This window comes from Oreochromis aureus, linkage group 3 (genome assembly GCF_013358895.1).
Source record: "Oreochromis aureus strain Israel breed Guangdong linkage group 3, ZZ_aureus, whole genome shotgun sequence".
Classification (NCBI taxonomy): domain Eukaryota; kingdom Metazoa; phylum Chordata; class Actinopteri; order Cichliformes; family Cichlidae; genus Oreochromis; species Oreochromis aureus.
In genome coordinates this window covers 105,032,075-105,051,664 of record NC_052944.1, presented here as the reverse complement: position 1 = coordinate 105,051,664, position 19,590 = coordinate 105,032,075, and the positions used below count along the sequence as shown (strand labels likewise).

General features: G+C 44.2%; 1 protein-coding gene across 3 annotated transcripts; it reads left to right on the top strand.

Annotated features, from left to right (window-relative positions):
• The first annotated feature begins 8,833 nt into the window (after window positions 1-8,833).
• On the top strand, window positions 8,834-19,005 carry LOC120438655 (H-2 class II histocompatibility antigen, A-U alpha chain-like). 3 transcript variants are annotated; one of them, XM_039609117.1, is made up of 5 exons: window positions 8,834-8,921; window positions 8,986-9,231; window positions 9,617-9,901; window positions 14,283-14,404; window positions 14,797-14,817. In XM_039609117.1, exons 1-5 carry the CDS (start codon window positions 8,864-8,866, stop codon window positions 14,800-14,802), a joined length of 717 nt encoding a protein of 238 aa, XP_039465051.1. In that variant the 5' UTR covers window positions 8,834-8,863; the 3' UTR covers window positions 14,803-14,817. The 3 variants fall into 3 exon arrangements, with proteins under 3 accessions (XP_039465051.1, XP_039465050.1, XP_039465052.1); XM_039609116.1 differs by lacking the exons at window positions 14,283-14,404; window positions 14,797-14,817 and adding an exon at window positions 18,659-19,005; XM_039609118.1 differs by lacking the exon at window positions 14,797-14,817 and having other exon boundaries at window positions 14,231-14,330.
• The last annotated feature ends 585 nt before the right edge of the window (window positions 19,006-19,590 follow it).

The window sequence follows — 19,590 nt, the reverse complement described above, 5'->3', positions numbered from 1 at the left end:
CTATTGGTGCAGTTAGCTGTATTGAGCTCCCAGCTAAGTGGAACAAGCTAATCGGAGAATCATGGAAGATGATAAAGATTCAGCAACAGTGGAAAAGCGACAGGTGAAGCCTACAGCTAAGGCAATGGAGGATGCATTACAAAGGAAAATAGGCTCAAGAAAAGCTAAGTTGGGTCAGCTAACAGAGAAAAAGAATGAGATGCTGCAGTTAATGGAGGATGATGGCAATGTGGAAATAGTTAAAACCAAGTTGGCTACAGAATTTAATCACATCTTTGGAGAGTTTTGTGAACTGAATACAACTGTAAAGGGGCTATTTCAGCAAGCTGTGTCAGGAGAAGACATGGATAATGATCAGCAGCATTGGTTTGAGCCCAAAGCAGATGCAATGAGAAGCTTTGCTGACAACGTGGATGCTTGGATAAAGGAAGTCCATCAACGTACAAAGGAAGCAAAAATGGTTGATGAGAGTGTTCAGCCCACTGACAGCATATCAGTAGCAGCATCTAGGAAGTCTAGAATGTCCAAAGGCAGCACTGGTCAATCTTCAGCATCTTCAGCTCGCTTGAAGGCGGAATTGGAGAAGGCTGCACTCTTGGCACAGGCAGCAGCTTTAAAGGAACGGCGAGCTTTGGAGGAGCAAGAAGCTAAACTTAAGGCTGAGAAGGAAGAGCTTGAATTGCGAACTGCTTTAGCAGCAGCTGATGCTAAGCTTAAGATTTTGCAGAGGTTTGAGGGCTCAGATGTGTCACATAGAGATGACAAAGTATCTTCCATCCAGATGCAGCCAGCTGTGGTACAGACTGATCATCCCAGAGCGACTACTGAGGATTGTGGTGGTGAGCAAAACAGGATGCCCATCATCCAGCCTCAATCAGCTAACTCTGTACAGGTAAATCAGCCAGCTATCAGAAAGAACAGCCACTGTTCTTCAGGCAACAGTTCTTCTCACTCAGCGGGTGTAGAAGCTTCACAGACGTTGTTAGCTGTTATGCAACGACAAAACGACATTGCAGAAGTCCTTGCAACGCAACAAAGACTTTCTACTCTACCTCCTCAGAACATTTCCATCTTCAGTGGGGATCCATTGGAATATAGACTGTTTATCAGAGCCTTTGAGCATGGAGTAGAGTGTAAAACAGAAAGCAGAAAGGATCGTCTTTACTTCTTGGAGCAATACACTTCCGGACAGCCCAGGGAGCTAATACGCAGTTGTCTGCATATGGATCCAGAAAAAGGCTACTGTGAAGCAAAAAGGCTTCTGAAAGAGCACTTTGGCAACGAATACAGGATTTCGGTGGCATACATAAATAAGGCTCTAGGCTGGCCTCCAATAAAGACAGAGGATGGTGAAGCCCTCAGCGCATTGGCACTATTCCTCACCAGTTGTGGCAATGCAATGTCAGACATGGAGTACATGGAGGAGTTGGATAACGTTGCCAACATGCGTGCCATTGTGAATAAGTTACCGTACAAACTCAGGGGAAGGTGGAGGAGTGTTGCCTTTGAAATAGAGGAGACAGAAGCTCGGCGGCCTAAGTTTATGGACCTGGTCAAGTTTATTAACACGCAGGCTAAGGTAGCATTACACCCAGTGTTTGGAGATATAAAAGACAGCAATAAGGCACCAACCAAGTCTCCACCAAATGTCACTTTAGTGAGGAAGAGTGGCAAGACCATTTTTACAACAACAGCCACACCTGTGAACCACTCGGGCAGCATCGATGCAGAGGCAAAGGGAGGAAAAAAGGGACTCACTAATCCTACCTCCGCATTCAACAAGCCATGTTTGTTTTGCCACAGTGAACATACCATGGCACAATGCAAGAGACTGAGGAAATCTCTACACAAAGAGAAACTAGAATTTCTTCGAGAGAAGGGACTTTGCTTCAGCTGCTTAAAGCAGGGCCATATGAGTAGGTCTTGTGAGGAGAAATTGAACTGTGAGCTCTGTTCATTGACTCATCCAACTGTGTTGCACATCAGGAGCAAGGATAAGCCTGCACCAAAGGAGGAGTCACCAGAACATGATGAGAAGCAGTCTGTGAGCAGTGGGTTTGTAGAGACAGCTAATACACTATGTTCTGGTACTGGGGCCGGGGACGCAGATAGCATCCTTGCTATTGTTCCAGTCCAAGTTAAGGCAAAGAAAGGCGACAAGGCGGCTATCACATATGCTTTCTTAGACCCAGGCAGCACTGCAACGTTTTGTACCAAAAAGCTAATGAATGAGCTCAATCTCAGTGGAAAGAAAATGGACATACTGTTGACAACCATGGGGCAACAGAAAACGGTCAGCAGCCATCTTGTTACAGGCCTAGAGGTTAGCAGCCTAGAAAAATGCAACTTCATTGAGCTGCAGGAAGTGTTTTCTCAGAAGGCAATCCCAGCTGATAAAAGGAACATTCCACTGCAGGCAGACGTGGACAAATGGCCTCATCTAAAGCGGGTGCGAATACCCTACATCAATGCAGAAATAGGTCTGCTAATCGGAACTAATGTACCAAGGGCTATGGAGCCAGAGGAAGTCATTCACAGCATAGACGACGGACCCTATGCAGTAAAAACAAGCCTTGGCTGGACAGTGAATGGACCGCTGCGGGATGGCAATCGCAGAGCTGCAAGGAGCAAAATAGTAACTATCAAATCAAATCGAATATCCGTGGCCAAACTGGATGACCTGTGGAAACAGCAGCTCAGATATGACTTTCCTGAATGCAACCAGGAAGAGCAACTGGAGATGTCTAGGGAAGATCTCCAATTCATGGACAGTGTAACACTTTCTGCCAGACTGGTTAACGGACATTACTGCATCGGTCTACCTCTTAAGAACAAAGAGATTCAAATGCCCAACAACCGAGTGCTAGCAGAACAGCGTGCATTGAATTTGAAGAAGAGGCTTCTGAAAAACCCCACATTTTGCGAGGACTATAGTGCCTTCATGAAGGATCTGATCTCCAAGGGCTATGCCGCGAAGGTTCCTGACAAAGACCTCGAGCGCAGTGATGGAAAGGTTTGGTACATCCCACACCACGGAGTGTACCATCCCAAAAAGCACAAAATGCGTGTTGTATTCAACTGTGGAGCTGCCTACCAGGGGTTCACGTTGAATGGGCAACTTCTTCAAGGGCCGAACCTTACCAGTACTCTGATTGGAGTTCTCACAAGATTTCGCCAAGAACCTGTAGCGGTCATGGCTGATGTGGAAGCCATGTTCCACCAGGTAAAGGTTCCACCAGAAGACACAGACCTCTTAAGGTTCCTGTGGTGGCCAAATGGAGACCTTAAACAAGCTCTGGTGGTGTACAAGATGGTTGTGCACCTATTTGGCGCAACGTCATCACCAAGCTGTGCCAGCTATGCTCTGAGACGGTGTGCTGAGGACAACAGGGACCAGTTTGACAGTACAGCTATTGAAACTATACTGCAGAACTTTTACGTGGATGACTGCCTGAAGTCAGTTGGCTCTGAGGATGAAGCTGTGTTGCTTTTCCACAATCTGAAGGCGGCCTGTCAAACGGGAGGATTCAGGTTGACGAAATGGATAAGCAACAGCCGTGTGGTGCTGGCATCCATTCCTGATACTGAAAGGGCAAAGGAAGTTAAAGATCTGGACTTGGATCAGGATGTACTGCCCATAGAGAGAGCACTGGGAGTACAGTGGTGTGTCCAGTCGGATAGCTTCAAATTCCGAATTGCCATTCAAGAGAAACAACCCACAAGGAGGAACATTCTCTCTACTGCAAGTTCCATCTACGACCCACTAGGCATCTTGGCGCCAGTGGTTCTGCAGGCTAAAAGGATTTTGCAAGAGTGCTGTAGGCTAAAGATTGGCTGGGATAGCGTCATTCCACAACATCTTGCTCAGCAATGGAATGAATGGCTTAACGATTTGGAGTTACTCCAGGGTTTGAAGTTAGCGATCTTTCAAGCCAGCACATTTTGGAGGCACTTCATTTGCTCAGCTTCATCATTTCTGTGATGCTAGTGAGGAGGCTTATGGTACTGTAACCTATCTAGTACAGAAAAGCTGGAATGGTCAAGTCCATTGTTCCTTTGTTATGGGGAAGGCAAGAGTTGCACCACTCAAACACACCACCATTCCACGTCTGGAATTAATAGCAGCAACTATGGCAGGACGAATGGACAGGATGTTAAGGAAAGAGCTACAAATGCAGCTTGCAGAGTCGGTGTTTTGGACTGATAGTACAGCGGTGCTAAAGTACATAAACAACGAGACAACAAGGTTCCGCACCTTTGTCGCCAACCGAGTCTCTCAAATCCTAAAAGTGTCCGTGGTTTCTCAATGGCGACATATCAACTCACATCTCAATCCGGCTGATTGTGTCTCAAGAGGACAGAACGTAGGCCTTTTCCTACAGAACCATGTCTGGATTTCTGGACCAGACTTTCTCACGGCACCAAACAACAGTTGGCCAAAGAATCTTAATCATCTAGAAGCTCTTAACCCAGCAGACCCGGAGATCAAAAAAAATGTGTCCATCAGCACCTTCGCATTAAATACAGGAACGGATGTACTGCAGCAGTTGATAGAACACTACTCCTCATGGATACGCCTTAAGAAAGCTGTGGCATGGATCCTTAAGGTAAAGAACATCTTGCTGGTTCGAGCCAAAGAACGACTAGAACGAACTGCTGACACTGCACAAGACATCAGTAAAGCACAGAGACAGCAAAGTCGAAACCTGACAAACATAAGGTTAAGCCACCGCAAAGAAAACCTCACAGTGGATGACTTAAAAGAAGCTGAACTTGAGATTATAAGCCACTGCCAAAGACAAAAATTTCAAGAAGAAATCACTGCCCTACAAAAGGGTGAGCCTGTTAAAAGGAGCAGCCACATATACAAGCTCAATCCGCTTCTTCAGGATGGGATCTTGAGAGTTGGGGGAAGGCTCAGTCGCTCAGCCTTGCCAGAAGAGTTCAAACACCCCGTCATTCTGGACAAGAGCTTAAGGGTGTCTGAGCTCATTCTACAAGAAATACACAAGGAGGTGGGTCATAGCGGACGCAACCATGTCCTGTCCAAGCTACGGCAAAGGTTCTGGATTCCCGGAGCAAACAGCGCTATCAGGAAAGTTCTTTCCAAATGCACTGTGTGTCGACGATTGCATGGCATCGTTGGGCAACAACAGATGGCTGACTTGCCACAAAACAGAGTTACACCTGACGAACCGCCATTCACAAGGACAGGAGTAGACTATTTTGGGCCCTTTGAGGTCAAACGTGGAAGAAGCACTATGAAGAGATATGGTGTAATCTTCACCTGTTTGGCCATTCGAGCTGTACACTTAGAGGTAGCAGCATCTTTGGATACAGACTCTTTCATCAATGCTCTTCGCAGATTTATCGCAAGAAGAGGACAAGTGGTAGAGCTGCGCTCAGATAACGGGACCAATTTTGTCGGTGCAGAACGAGAGCTTACGAAGGCTATTCAAGAGTGGAACACCTGCAAAATAGAAAGCACATTGACGCAAAAGGGCATTAAGTGGATCTTTAACACTCCAGCTGCTTCTCACCATGGAGGGGTATGGGAACGTTTGATTAAATCGGTCAGAAAAATCCTTAGTGCCACCCTTAAAACTCAGAATCTGGATGAGGAGAGCCTTCAGACATTTCTCTGTGAAACCGAAGCAATCCTCAACAGTCGGCCTATTACTACACCCTCCAATGACCCTAATGACTTGGAGGCACTCACTCCAAATCATCTCCTGCTCTTGAAAGCAAGGCCATCTCTTCCTCCAGGACTGTTCCAGCAGGAGGACATTTATGCCCGCCGAAGATGGAGGCAAGTTCAATATATGGCAGATCTTTTCTGGAAGCGCTGGGTGAGAGAGTATTTGCCTCAGCTTCAGACACGGCAGAAGTGGACACGGGTGTCTAGGAACTTTGTGCCTGGAGATATCGTTTTGCTCGTGGACGAAACTGCACCGAGAAACTCTTGGCTCATTGGTAGAGTCACTCAAGCCATGCCGGATGAACATGGACTTGTTCGCAGGGTTCGTGTGAAGACCAAGACCAGTGAACTGGATAGACCGATCACTAAGGTCTGTCTGCTCCTAGAAGCAGTATGAGTCAGTGGTAAAGACTGCACTCCAACGGTATGTCATGTACTGGTGACCTCTGACATCAGAAGAAAGAAGAAATTATGTTGTAAGGACTGAATGCCTATGCTGTTGAACTTGATCATTGTGCCAAATTGTTAATAATTGTTTATAAGTTTATAGAACAATTAGGGGCCGGGAATGTATAAGATAAAGGTTTAATCATCTCTTACTTTACTCAGATTGCACAGAGTGTATATTTGTTAATAATTTGAATTATTTTGGATAAGGATAAGTGTAAGATAATGAGTAATTTCAGTTTTACTTTATAATTTTGTTTAGCGTAATATTTACAGTTAAATTGTATTTTCTTTCCTTATTTAATTTTTACGTACTGTTCCTTTAATACATGATAACTGGGCACGGGGGGAGCATTCACGACGGAGAGTGTGGAGTAACGGGGCTCTAACTAGCTGTGGAGTCAAACAGTTTTCTTACCGTGTTTGCAGTGTAACTGAACATTCAAACGGATTACTGTGTTTCAAGACTGTGGAAATAAATGTTTGCCTGTTTGTTTTTCAACTACAAGCGGACTTTGTGGATTATGTTCAACTGCACAAGGACACGCGTACGGCCCGACTACCAGCTAGTGCTTCCGCGGTAATATCCTCCTTTGGCCAGCCTATTACCCCAGCAGGGTACCTGATCACGGGCAGGGCGTAGATGTTGATGGCCCGGATCTTGTTCTTACCGTTCAGCTGACTCCTCAGGACTTGCCTGACCCTCTGCAGGTACTTGGTTGTTGCAGCTTTCCTAGCGGCCTCTTCATGGTTCCCATTCGCCTGTGGGATCCCCAGGTACTTGTAACTGTCCTCTATGTCTGCAATGTTGCCTTCTGGTAGTTCAATCCCCTCAGTTCTGACTACCTTCCCTCTCTTTGTTACCATCCGACTACACTTCTCCAGCCCGAATGACATTCCAATGTCATTGCTGTATAGCCTGGTAGTGTGTATCAGTGAATCGATGTCTCCTTCACTCTTGGCATACACAGCTTGATGTCATCCATGTACAGGAGGTGGCTGACAACCGCTCCGCTCCGTAGTCGGTATCCGTAGCCAGTCTTGTTAATGATCTCACTGAGGGGTTCAGGCCTATGCAGAACAGCAGTGGGGACAGAGCATCTCCTTGGTAGATCCCGCACTTGATGGTGACTTGTGCTATGGGCTTGGAGTTGGCCTCTAGTGTTGTGTGCCACATTCCCATTGAGTTCCTGATGAAGGCTCTTAGGGTACTGTTGATCTTGTACAATTCTAGGCATTCCAGTATCCAGCTGTGGGGCATTGAGTCATAGGCCTTCTTGTAATCAATCCAGGCTGTGCACAGGTTGGTCAGTCTGGTCTTGCAGTCTCGGCTGACTGTTCTGTCTACCAGTAGCTGGTGTTTTGCGCCTCTGGTATATATATATATATATATATATATATATACATATATATATATATATATATATATATATATATATATATATATATATATATATATAAAGCTGCTTCTTTAGCATCAAATCTCTCATGAATTATATCAGAACCCTTCTTATATTGTGAAACCCTTGATGCTTTGGTACAAAGCAAATCCAATGTGTGATCCAAGGGTCTAATCTTCATGCTAAACATTTGAAGTGGTTTAGCATGAAGTGTCAACCCCTGTCAGACTCATCGGTCTAAATGATGAGTGTTCTGCTGCTGCTGGACAGAGTTTGCTCCATCGTGCTCGATGTTAAGTTATTTTGTGGAGCGGAAAACAAACTGCTGATCTTGGAGTTTCAGGAATCCAATGAGGACACCTGTATTGGTTTGGCTTTAGAGGTGTTAGGGTGCAAATGCTGATCCTCGGCGCCATCCCAGAGACCAAACAGATGCAGGTTCTTCCTTCGGACGTGGTTCTCCAGGTGGTCAGTCTGATTTTCAGCTTCCTCACACCAGGACAGAAACAGATGTACATTAGACCGGAGCATTCAGGGACTGAAAGCAGTAATTCAACCTTTAAGCTGAACTAACGTTTTACCCTCCTCTTCATCGTCTTGTCTCCCTGTTGTCAGAGACAGTACACTTAAATGAACCTCTAAGAGATGATGTCATCAGTGACCAATCAAGAACGAGAATAGATGACTGACACAACCGTGCTACAATAAATCTTAGTTTCCCTGTCACTGTGTTTTAGGAGTGTGAAACTATAAAGTTATTTTAAAAACGAGCCTGAGAGTCGTGGTTGTGGTGAAGCACAGGGAGCTCTGACGGCCCGGACTCGCCCCTCAGGTGGAGCTCTGCACAGCCACACTGAACCCGCTCACACACTCAGCTACACCTCTTAGTTTACATCAGCGTGTTGATGTTTGAATCCATCCACCAACACGAACCTGATGTAGTTTACTCTCATTTTGAGTCGATCAGCTGACTCTCAGATCACAGCACGGCGAAAGACAAATTTATATTTTACAGTCTTCTTCTAAATCTTTGTAAACAAACTGAATCATTTTTAAAAATAAAGTTTGTTTTATTTTGAAAATCATCAGAGTGGAACCTGATGACGATAAACATTATTTTGAAGAGTCTATAAATACTGATCATTGATTGGAGCTGTCTCCAGCTGTTTGTAGATTGTTTTGCCCTTCAGGTGCCTGGATACTGATGACATAATGGGGTGTGACCTCTGTGATTGGCTACTCTGTGTTAGTGCTCAGCTCCTGCTACACTTTCAGTCGGTTTACTCACACACACAGTTTAACAGTCACAGAGCTGCTGATGAAGATGAAGGAGCTGCTCCTCTTCCTCTCCTGTGTCCTCTGTGTCTCTGCCTATGGTGAGTTTGTCTCGGTAAACTCTGGCAGGCAGGGAGCAGCTTGTTGATCGGTGTTTCATTTCAGGTCTGCACGGTGATGTTCACATAAACGGCTGTTCAGACTTTGATGCAGAGGACATGTATGGACTGGATGGGGAGGAGGTTGCCTACGCAGACTTTAACAACCACATGGAAGTCTACATTCTGCCTCCTTTTGCTGAGCCTATGATTTACCCCGGAGCTTATAAACAAGCTGTGACTGAGCTGAAGGTCTGCAGACACAACCTGAAGGCTCTCAGCGCGGTGATGAAGGACTACCCTTCCAATAACCGTAAATACAAACATTTAACCTGTGTTTACCTGAAATGATCAGCCATGAAGTAATCAGTCCAATCAAACCAACAAACTGATTAAATATATGAAATCATTCCACCTTAAACACACAGAAACCCAACACTGACATGTTTGTGTTTCTATTAAAGACCACATTTTATTTTTCTTCATTAGTTTCTCTGAAGCTGAACAGAGTTCTGTCTGTGCTCGTGTTTCTCTAGTTTACCTTCATGATTCTGACGTCAGGCTAGTTTCTCTCACACAGACAATGATGACATCATCTCAGTGAATACCTGACAAGTTATTGATGTTTATTATTATCACCTGCTGATGAAAACCAGCTGAAGCTCCGATCCTCCTCTGCCTGATGTGTCTGTGCACAGATGCTCCTTCAGCTGTGATGATCTACACCAGAGATGAGGTGGAGTTTGGAGAGGAGAACACTCTGATCTGTCATGTGACTGGTTTCTATCCTGCTCCTGTCAACGTCTCCTGGACCAAGAACGGACAGAAGGTCACAGAAGGATCCAGCACCAACGTTCCCTATCCCAATAAAAATGGACCCTTCACCCAGATCTCCAGACTGCAGTTCACCGCACAGCTGGGAGACATCTACAGCTGCACAGTGCAACATCTGGCCCTGACTGAACCACTGACCAAGATCTATAGTAAGAAAACTTTATTTAAACAAAAATCACTGACAGAGGTACACGTGAGAAGACTGAGCCCAGTGTTCATCAGAGCAGCTGGATCTGATCTGATAGTTTGACACGATGATTTTTGTGTCGGGTCACACATTTTGAAGCCAATATGATCATCTTCTCCCACCAACGATGGGAACACAGTTTAATACACTGAATCATACGAACAGTAAGTAAGAACATACAAAGAACAGCAAGACAACACAGAGACAGACAGAAAGAGCAGCTTTCCACTTGTCCTCCAGTCAGAAACAGCTGGTACTGGTCAGGTACTGGTCAGGGGCTGGTCAGGTACTGGGTCAGGGGCTGGTCAGGGCTGGTCAGGGGCTGGTCAGGGGCTGGTCAGGTACTGGTCAGGGGCTGGTCAGGTACTGGGTCAGGGGCTGGTCAGGGCTGGTCAGGGGCTGGTCAGGGCTGGTCAGGTACTGGTCAGGGGCTGGTCAGGGCTCTGGCTCAGGGCCATCTGCAGCTGGGTGCCCTTTGATGAACTCTTTGCTTTGCCTTATCACAACAGGTCACGACACAGTCAAACACCACATATTAATCCTAGTTGTTAAATCTCACAACAAGCAGAATGCATCAACAGGTGCTCTTACAGCAAGTGGCATAATCTGATGATAAACATGTTAATAATACTTGACCTAATTATACAGGTTATATAGTATTGTAATGATCATTAAGGTGACTTTATTGTGATGTGTTCAGTATCTCTGATACAATGTTACCACCTTAATAACCCACGGTGAGGGCAAAAAGTCTTGTGCTTAAGAGTCTACTTGAAAGTTACAGTATATATGTTCACTGCACATAGATATATGGTGCATAGAGTTGTACAGGTATACTTTCCCAACATTCCCCTGGTCAACCAATTTAAGACATATGAATTCCTGTTCGTTTGCAAAGCATACAACACAGCATCCCTAAAATAATTCTCAAGAAACTTAAAACAAGCCTAATTATCGGAAAATGAAAATGAGTCATGAAACATACCGGTAGACACATATTACATAAATGGATTACATGACACCATATGTGAAATTGAAATTGATATAATTAAACAATTAATTCCCAGTTTTGGGTTTCATCTTGGTCGGTGCAGCTTCTTTTTCTGAACGTCTCAGTGTGAGCTGTGAAATGTCCTTTGATAGCTTCAAGGTTAATTCTGGAGTTCCACAGGGCTCAGTGCTAGGACCAGTTCTGTTTACATTACACATGCGTCCTTTAGTTAACACCACTATAGGCACAACATACCTCCGTCATGCAGATGACACTCTCCTCCATGTATCCATCCATGAAACCAGACAGCACACACCAGTCAACCTGCAGGAATGCCTCCAGAAAACAAAGACCTGGATGACCTCTAACATTTTGCTCCTAAAGTTTATTGTACTCTCTCCTAAAAAAATCGTAGACATATATGGTATCTAACCAGATACTTAGTCTGGATTTTTAACCAGGATCCTTCCTTCAATGCACATATTGAAAACTGCTTTCTCCCATTTTTGCACCCATGTTTCTATCTCTAAAATTAGAAATATTCTGTCGCACAGTGACTGAAAAACTAGTTCATGCATTTATTACTTCCAGGCTGGACTACTGTAATTCATTATTATCAGGATGTCCTAAAAACTCCCTGAAAAGTCTTCAACCATGAATACTGACAGGGACTAGATGACAGAGTATATCTCTGTCATGAGCTCTTTATTAAATCTCTCTCCATTACAACACTTTCCTCTCAAACCTCAGACTAACTAGAATATTTAAATTAGAATGGGAAGCCTGGCCTCCAGTTTCCAGGAGTAATTATTAGTTATGAGTTATGGTCAGTCTCTCTCTTCCACAGCATGGTCGGGGGCAGGGATAGGTCAGTAGGTAGTGTGGACGCCCCCACTGAACGGCTACCCTGAGGTACTCCTGAGGTACCGTCCCTGCACACTGCTCCCCGGGCGCCTGATTCTTCTGCTGCCCACTGTTACACTGAGTTAAATGCAGAGATAGTAATTTCTCCCCATGGAGATCAATAAGGTATAAGTTATTATGTGTTTTGTCCTGTCTCCTTCTCCTCACCCCAACTGGTCACTGACGACCACTCTCCCCTGTGCCTCGTTCTGCTGGATGTTTCCTCCTGTTCAAAGGGAGTTCCTCCTCTCCCCAACTCCAAAGTTCTTGCTAAAAGAAGTTCAGATAAACTTTGTTAATGTTTTATTATTATAATTTACCATTACAATATAACTTGAGACAACTGGTGTCATGATTTCGTGCTGTTTAACCTTGAGCTGAATACACTACAGCATGACAGCCTTTGTTCTTACAGTAAAGGAGCCATTGAAAAGCTAAAGTAGCTGTATTAGACTAATCATACACATTTTCACAGACATGCATGAATTTCAGTTTACAGACAATCATACGAAGTTCCCTAATTGGACCTTGTTACATATTTGGGTCGTTGACTCTGAGGCAGACAATTTACCTAACACCCCATTTTCCTTAATTTGAAAAAATACATGTAATTGAAATCCTTCTGGTTTGCAGCGTAATATATGAGCACAGACAGGAGCTCTGAGTCAGCAAAACTTTATTACAAATGAGACAGTGAGAGTGAGGAGGTCCGACAGATATTCGAGGATGCAGCTGATGCAACATCAATGAACTCTGTCATTGGACATATTGAAAAATGCATGGACGATATCATCACTTAAACCACCGTCTGCAAATATCCAAATCAGAAACCCTGGTAGATAAGGACATTCCTGCTAAGCTCAAAGTGCAGACCTCTGCCTTTAACTCAGGGCATTCTGATGCATATAAAACAGCCAGGTATGACCTCTGAAAAGGGGCCACAAAGGACTACAGGGACAAAGTGGAGTCCAGCTACCACAACTTTGACGCCAGGCGACTGTAGAATGGACTACGCTGCATTACTGACGACAAGATGGAAAACACAGGCAGTGTTCAGCCCACAGCGTCTCTCGCAGACGAGCTCAACAACTTCTATGATCATTTTGTCGCAGACAACGAGGAGCCGCTCCTCTATCCTCAGGAGCACAGTGAGGCTGTAACTTTAACTCTTAAAACAGAAGCTGTGAGATGGTCTTTCAAAAAGGTCAATCTTCACAAAGCTCTGGGACCAGACGGCATCCCAGGCCGGGTTCTCAGAGCATGCACCGACCAGCTGACAGGGGTGTTCACCAACATCTTCAACCTCTCCCTGAGGCAGTCAGTGGTCCCCACATCCCTCAAAACAACCACCATCATTCTCGTTCCTAAGAAATCAGAGGTCTCCTGTCTGAAATACTACCGCCCTGTTGCACTGACATCCGTCATCATGAAGTGCCTTGAGTGGCTGGTCAAAGGTCACATCTGCTCCTCCCTCCATGTTACATATCTGCAAAGTTTGGCATGAACGCCAACATCCCTTCAAATTTCTACAATCTAAGACCGAGAGCTTGCTGATGAGCTGCATTACAGTTTGGAACAGAAGCTGCTCTGCAGCAGCAGGAAATCACAGAGCATCACTGGCATGAGGCTTCCTGCCACTCAGGATGTTTATCTCCAGCAGTGTCTCTGCAAAGCACACAGCATCATCAAGGACCACAGCCACTCAGCACATCAGCTGTTCTCCTTGTTACCATCTGACGTTACAGGAGTCTGTCTGCTCGGACTACAAGACTCAGAAACTCTTTTTACCATCAAGCCATTCGGCACCACAACACATAATCCCTAAATGATGTAACGTTTATGTAAATCCCTCTGTGTAGGTCTCATCCCTTCAATAATGTGATGCTCATTGGGGCCATTTTCTTAGCTTCTTTAAATAAAGTTAGTACAGCCATATAAACCAATCTGTCCCAGGTGTAACTGGGTTCTGATCCAGTCTGTGTATTTTGTTAGTGTCAATAAGAGTCGTGTCTGCAGCCTTTATCTATTAAACTTTGACTAAACCTTCAATAATATTCTGATGTAAGAGTGTTAATAATGAAGATGTCTTTAATGATCTCCTGTTAATGCTTACATGTGGCCTAATTCCTGTTATTTGTCTTCTTTTAGGATTATGAGTTAACTTTATTGTCATTGTTGTCATAAACATATAAATACAGAGTAATGAAATACAGTAACAGCAGGGCTGGAGCTCTGGGCTTTAATCTTAGGAGTTTGTTGGGAGGATCACTGATGCAGCTGCTTCATGTGGTCCACTGCAGATGTGATGGATAGTTAAGTGATAGTTGTTCCCCTCCTACGCCTGCCGACCCTTAGACGTCGTCCTCCGTCTGACTCCTCCACTCCACCTTTGTGCAGGCCCCATCGCTGACCCAGGCCTGCGTACTGCCGGTGTTGCTCTCCTCCACAGGCTCTGGGCCTGCTGATCTGTGTTGTACCCTTCAGTTGGTGAGCTCCTTCATCTGTGAGCAGTTATCTGTTTGCCTTCATGTCAGGAGAGTCGTTATTGCGAGTGTGTGCAAACATCAGTTAGTAAGTAACTGTTTTCATTTGCTCCACTTTTTCTCTTCCTGTGAGCTCGACCTCTTCTTACTCTCCCTTTTCTTTCTCTTGTTTCTGAATTCTCCTTTTTAACTTCCTTTTCCTCTCACTTACATGTTTCCTCTTTCACAAACTGTCTAATCACTCTCTCCAGTGTGTGTGTGACTTCCTACATCTCTTACTTTCTCGTTCTCAGTTTATTCCTTAAACATATAAAGTGCAATTTGCTTCTTTTGTTGGGCAGTAAAAATCCCTCTGATGTTGTGGGACTCTCAAAAACTTCAATAATTCCTGGTTGAAGCCTGACACTCTGGGCTTTACAGGGTGAAGGCCTCGTGTTTCATGCTCCTCTGATGCTCTTTGAAATGTTGTTTCTATTTTAGCTCTAGAAGAAGGATTACACACAGTCTGAGCAGCATCAAGGCAAGTGTTTCAGATCCCACTGATCTCTTTATTAATTCTCTCCCACACAACACCTAACTGTGCTCTCTCTCTCTCTCTCTCTCTCTCTCATGGCATTTTTAATCTCTCTTTGCTATTTGGGCTGATTGGGACCTGATGAGTGTAAAAACAAAGAATTACCTGATTGTTGTTTCTGAGAAAAATGAGATCCACATATGAGGACATTTGTTTTAAATGTTGAACAGTGACAGTATAATGTCTATAATGGTCCAGACAACCTAAAATGTGATGTCCACATATGTGGAGGTTAATCAGCTGTTCTAGTGATTCAATAACTTGATCAGTTCTGCATCACACAACTGTTATTTCTGTTTTTCTTTTCCCAGACAGATATTTTTGTTCTTTGAATTTAAATGTTTCTTTTTCCTCTAAAATGCTCAAGTGTAGCTACTTTGCCTTCATTCCTACTTGTTTGGGAAGAGCTGTGATCCAGCTTTTTGACTGTATTTTAATTTCTTATATTATATTTGGAGATGTGTTGTTTCCACTTGCCCTGATCACCTCCTGTGTTTTATTTAGTGTGTGTTTCATTCACTCTTTGTCAGGTCGTCTGTGTATTTTCCTTCCATGTCATGTCATAGTGCTCATCATCATCATAGTCGTCTTAGTTACCTCATTCTTGGGACTCTTCTGTTTTTTTGTTGCTTTAACTAGTTTATTATCAACACCTATATGAAATTATGCATAAAATGAATGACTAATGTAAAAAATTATTTTTTCTTTATATATGTTTATTATGTAAATGTGCTTTTATTTATTAACTCCACATAAAATGTAAAAAATAGTTGTTTTTTTTGTCTATTTACAATTCAAATTTTAACTATTTAATTTTTTTTGCATTTTCCTTTTAAACAAATTTAAAGTGAAACAACACAAAACACTGCAAACCACAACACAATAAAATATGGATTAAAATCAAAGTCAAAGTCAAAGTCAAAGTCAACTTTATTTGTCAATTCTGCCACATGTACAGGACATACAGAGAATAGAAATTTCGTTACTCTCAAACCCAAATGAACATTTAAATATAAGAGAGATTAAAAATGCAAGTAAAATAATTAAAAAGTAAAAATTTAAATAAATACAGTACAATATTACATATAACAAAAAAAAAAAAAAAAAAAAAAAAAGCTATACAATATACAATATACAATATTCAGGTAAGGGTAAATGACATTGAGTGTAAACCAGGCAAGGTAGTGCAAATAGGCAAATAGTGCAAATGGAGATTTGGTAATGTACGGTAGGAGATAGTGTAACAACAAAGTCTTATGAGGTCATGGCAGTCCAATGCTCCACAAAGTGACTAATAACTAGTGCAGGCCAGTGAGTGAGTCAGAGAGTGTGTGTGTGTGTGTGACAGAGTTCAGTGAGACCGTGGAGGAGAGAGGGGAGAGGGGGCAGAATTGGGAGGGAGTTAAGCTTCCTGACAGCCTGATGGATGAAGCTGTCCTTCAGTCTGCTGGTCCTGGCCTGGAGACTCCGCAGTCTCCTCCCTGACGGCAGCAGCTTGAAGAAGCTTTGCATTGGGTGCGTGGGATCAGCCGCTATGCAAAGGGCTTTTTAGTGAGACGGGTGCTGTAAATGTCCTGGAGGGAGGGAGAGAGACACCAATGATCCTCTCTGCAGCTCTCACTATGCGTTGGAGGGTTCTATGACAGGACGCATTGCAGGCTCCAAACCACACAGTGATGCAGCTCGACAGGATGCTCTCGATGGTGCCTCTGTAGAAAGTGTACATGATGGGGGCTGGTGCTCCTGCTCGTCTTAGTTTGCGGAGAAAGAAGAGACGCTGCTGTGATTTCTTGGCCAGTGCTGTGGTGTTGTACGTCCAGGAGAGATCCTCTGTGATGTGCACACCCAAGAACTTAGTGCTGCTCACTCTCTCCACAGACGCCCCGTCAATGGTCAGAGGAGCATGTTGGGTGTGCATTCTCCTGAAGTCCACAACAATCTCCTTCGTCTTCTCCACATTCAGAGAGATTGTTGTCAACACACCACGTGGCCAGGCGTCCTCACCTCACTTCTGTAGTCGGTCTCATCCCTGTTGCTAATGAGACCCACCACCGCTGTGTCGTCCGCAAACTTGATGAAGAGGTTGGAGCTGTATAATGGAGTGCAGTCATGGGTCAGCAGAGTGAAGAGGAGGGGCTCAGCACACATCCCTGCAAGGGCCCCGTGTTTAAAATGATGGTGCTGGATGTATTACTGCCGACCCGTACTGCTTGAGGTCTTCCGGTGAGGAAATCCAACAGCCAGTTGCACAGAGAGGTGTTAAGCCCCAACTGGACCAGTTTTTGAGTGAGCTGTTGGGGGATTATAGTGTTGAATGCTGAACTGAAATCTATGAACAGCATTCGAACATATGAGTCTTTTTTGTCCAGGTGTGTGAGTGCTGAGTGGAGTGCAGTGGAGATAGCATCATCGGTTGAGCGGTTGGGCCGATACGCAAACTGGAAGGGATCCAGGGAGGGGGGCAGGACAGTCTTGATGTGTTGCATGACTAAATATGCAAAATAAAAAGCAGATGCACGTTCTCTGTCATGTAGGCCTGGGATGATTTTTTTTGGGAGAGTGTTTTCCTTGCTGGGGTCACAGACTGGCAAAAACTGTCTCATAGAGCTCTGGGCTGGTTCAGGTGGTTGTGGTGGTGTACTGCATGCTGCTGTAGATGCAGCAGCAGCAGCAGTTGCAGACACACTGGCACCTTCATTAATATCACACTCAACTGACTGTGTTTCATCTTCCCATTGCACTGATGGGTGGATAGTTGTCAAGAGCCTGTGCAGGTTGTTTGTGGAGCCGGCTCTATATGATATCCTCTACACTCTGCCTTTGTGTTTCAACAACATTAAAATGCTTCCAGATTTGGCTTCTTTTCTTGGTGTCACTTGCTGACTTGGTGGAGGTTCATGTTTCATGTTTCTCTCTGTGTGTTTGTGTCTCCAGAGGTGGAGCTTCATGTTTCTCTCCGTGTTTGTGTCTCCAGAGGTGGAGCTTCATGTTTCTCTCCGTGTTTGTGTCTCCAGAGGTGGAGCTTCATGTTTCTCTCTGTGTGTTTGTGTCTCCAGAGGTGGAGCTTCATGTTTCTCTCCGTGTTTGTGTCTCCAGATGTGGAGCTTCATGTTTCTCTCTGTGTGTTTGTGTCTCCAGAGGTGGAGCTTCATGTTTCTCTCTGTGTGTGTGTGTCTCCAGAGGTGGAGGTTCATGTTTCTCTGTGTGTGTGTGTGTCTCCAGAGGTGGAGGTTCATGTTTCTCTCTGTGTGTGTGTGTCTCCAGAGGTGGAGCTTCATGTTTCTCTCTGTGTGTTTGTGTCTCCAGATGTGGAGCTTCATGTTTCTCTCTGTGTGTTTGTGTCTCCAGAGGTGGAGCTTCATGTTTCTCTCTGTGTGTGTGTGTCTCCAGAGGTGGAGGTTCATGTTTCTCTGTGTGTGTGTGTGTCTCCAGAGGTGGAGGTTCATGTTTCTCTCTGTGTGTGTGTGTCTCCAGAGGTGGAGCTTCATGTTTCTCTCTGTGTGTTTGTGTCTCCAGATGTGGAGCTTCATGTTTCTCTCTGTGTGTTTGTGTCTCCAGATGTGGAGCTTCATGTTTCTCTCTGTGTGTGTGTGTCTCCAGAGGTGGAGGTTCATGTTTCTCTCTGTGTGTGTGTGTCTCCAGATGTGGAGCTTCATGTTTCTCTCTGTGTGTTTGTGTCTCCAGATGTGGAGCTTCATGTTTCTCTCTGTGTGTTTGTGTCTCCAGATGTGGAGGTTCATGTTTCTCTCTGTGTGTTTGTGTCTCCAGAGGTGGAGGCGTCTGCTCAGCCTGATCCAGGTGTTGGACCCTCTGTGTTCTGTGGAGTGGGTCTGACTCTCGGTCTGTTCGGTGTGGCTGTTGGAACCTTCTTCCTCATCAAAGGAAACGAGTGCAGCTGATTGGCTCACGGTGATGATGTCATTCTATGACGAGCTCCTAATCAGTGTGACTGTGCTGTAGGTGAGTGTGCAGAGTTCGCCTGTAATGAGCATCAGATCCTTTGTTCTGTCTGGTTCCTGTTTACCTGCCTCACCTGACGTGCTTAATAATGGAACATCTGTATGAGCTGTGCCGTCAGCCGTCGGTGTCAATAAAGTTTAACTCTGGAATTCAAAGCAAAGCTATTTTCAGCTGCTCTCGCACCACCAGCAGATTTACCTGGACTCTGTTCCTGCCACAAAAGTAAAGGAGATGAGACTGAGATCAGTTTGATGTGACCTCAGTGTGTTCATAAACTGCTATAATGCATCTTTGTTTATCAAACCGTGTTTCAGATTTTCATATGTCAATAAAGTTTAATGACGGATTCTGTGTGTGTGTTGAGTCAGACTTTGAGCTCTAACAGAATGAACATTAATGATGTCTGAATTTGTCTTTGCAAACACAAAGATGTCAAACTAAATCCTGATGAAGACTCTGCTGATAAAAGCAGCTGAAAGAAAAATCAATGAGTGTTTATAGAAATGAATCTAACATGTTTATATTCCAGATGTTTTAATATCTGGCATTTAAATTTACTCTGAATATTGATAAAATCTCATTATGATTTAATTCAGTTAAGTTTAATTTCTACAGCACAAAATCACAACAACAGTCAGCTGAAGCAGCTTCATATTGTGATGTAAATACTCTACAATAATACAACATAGTAATAATTTAATATGAGCTGAAGTTCATCTGCTGCAGTCTGACTGTTAATG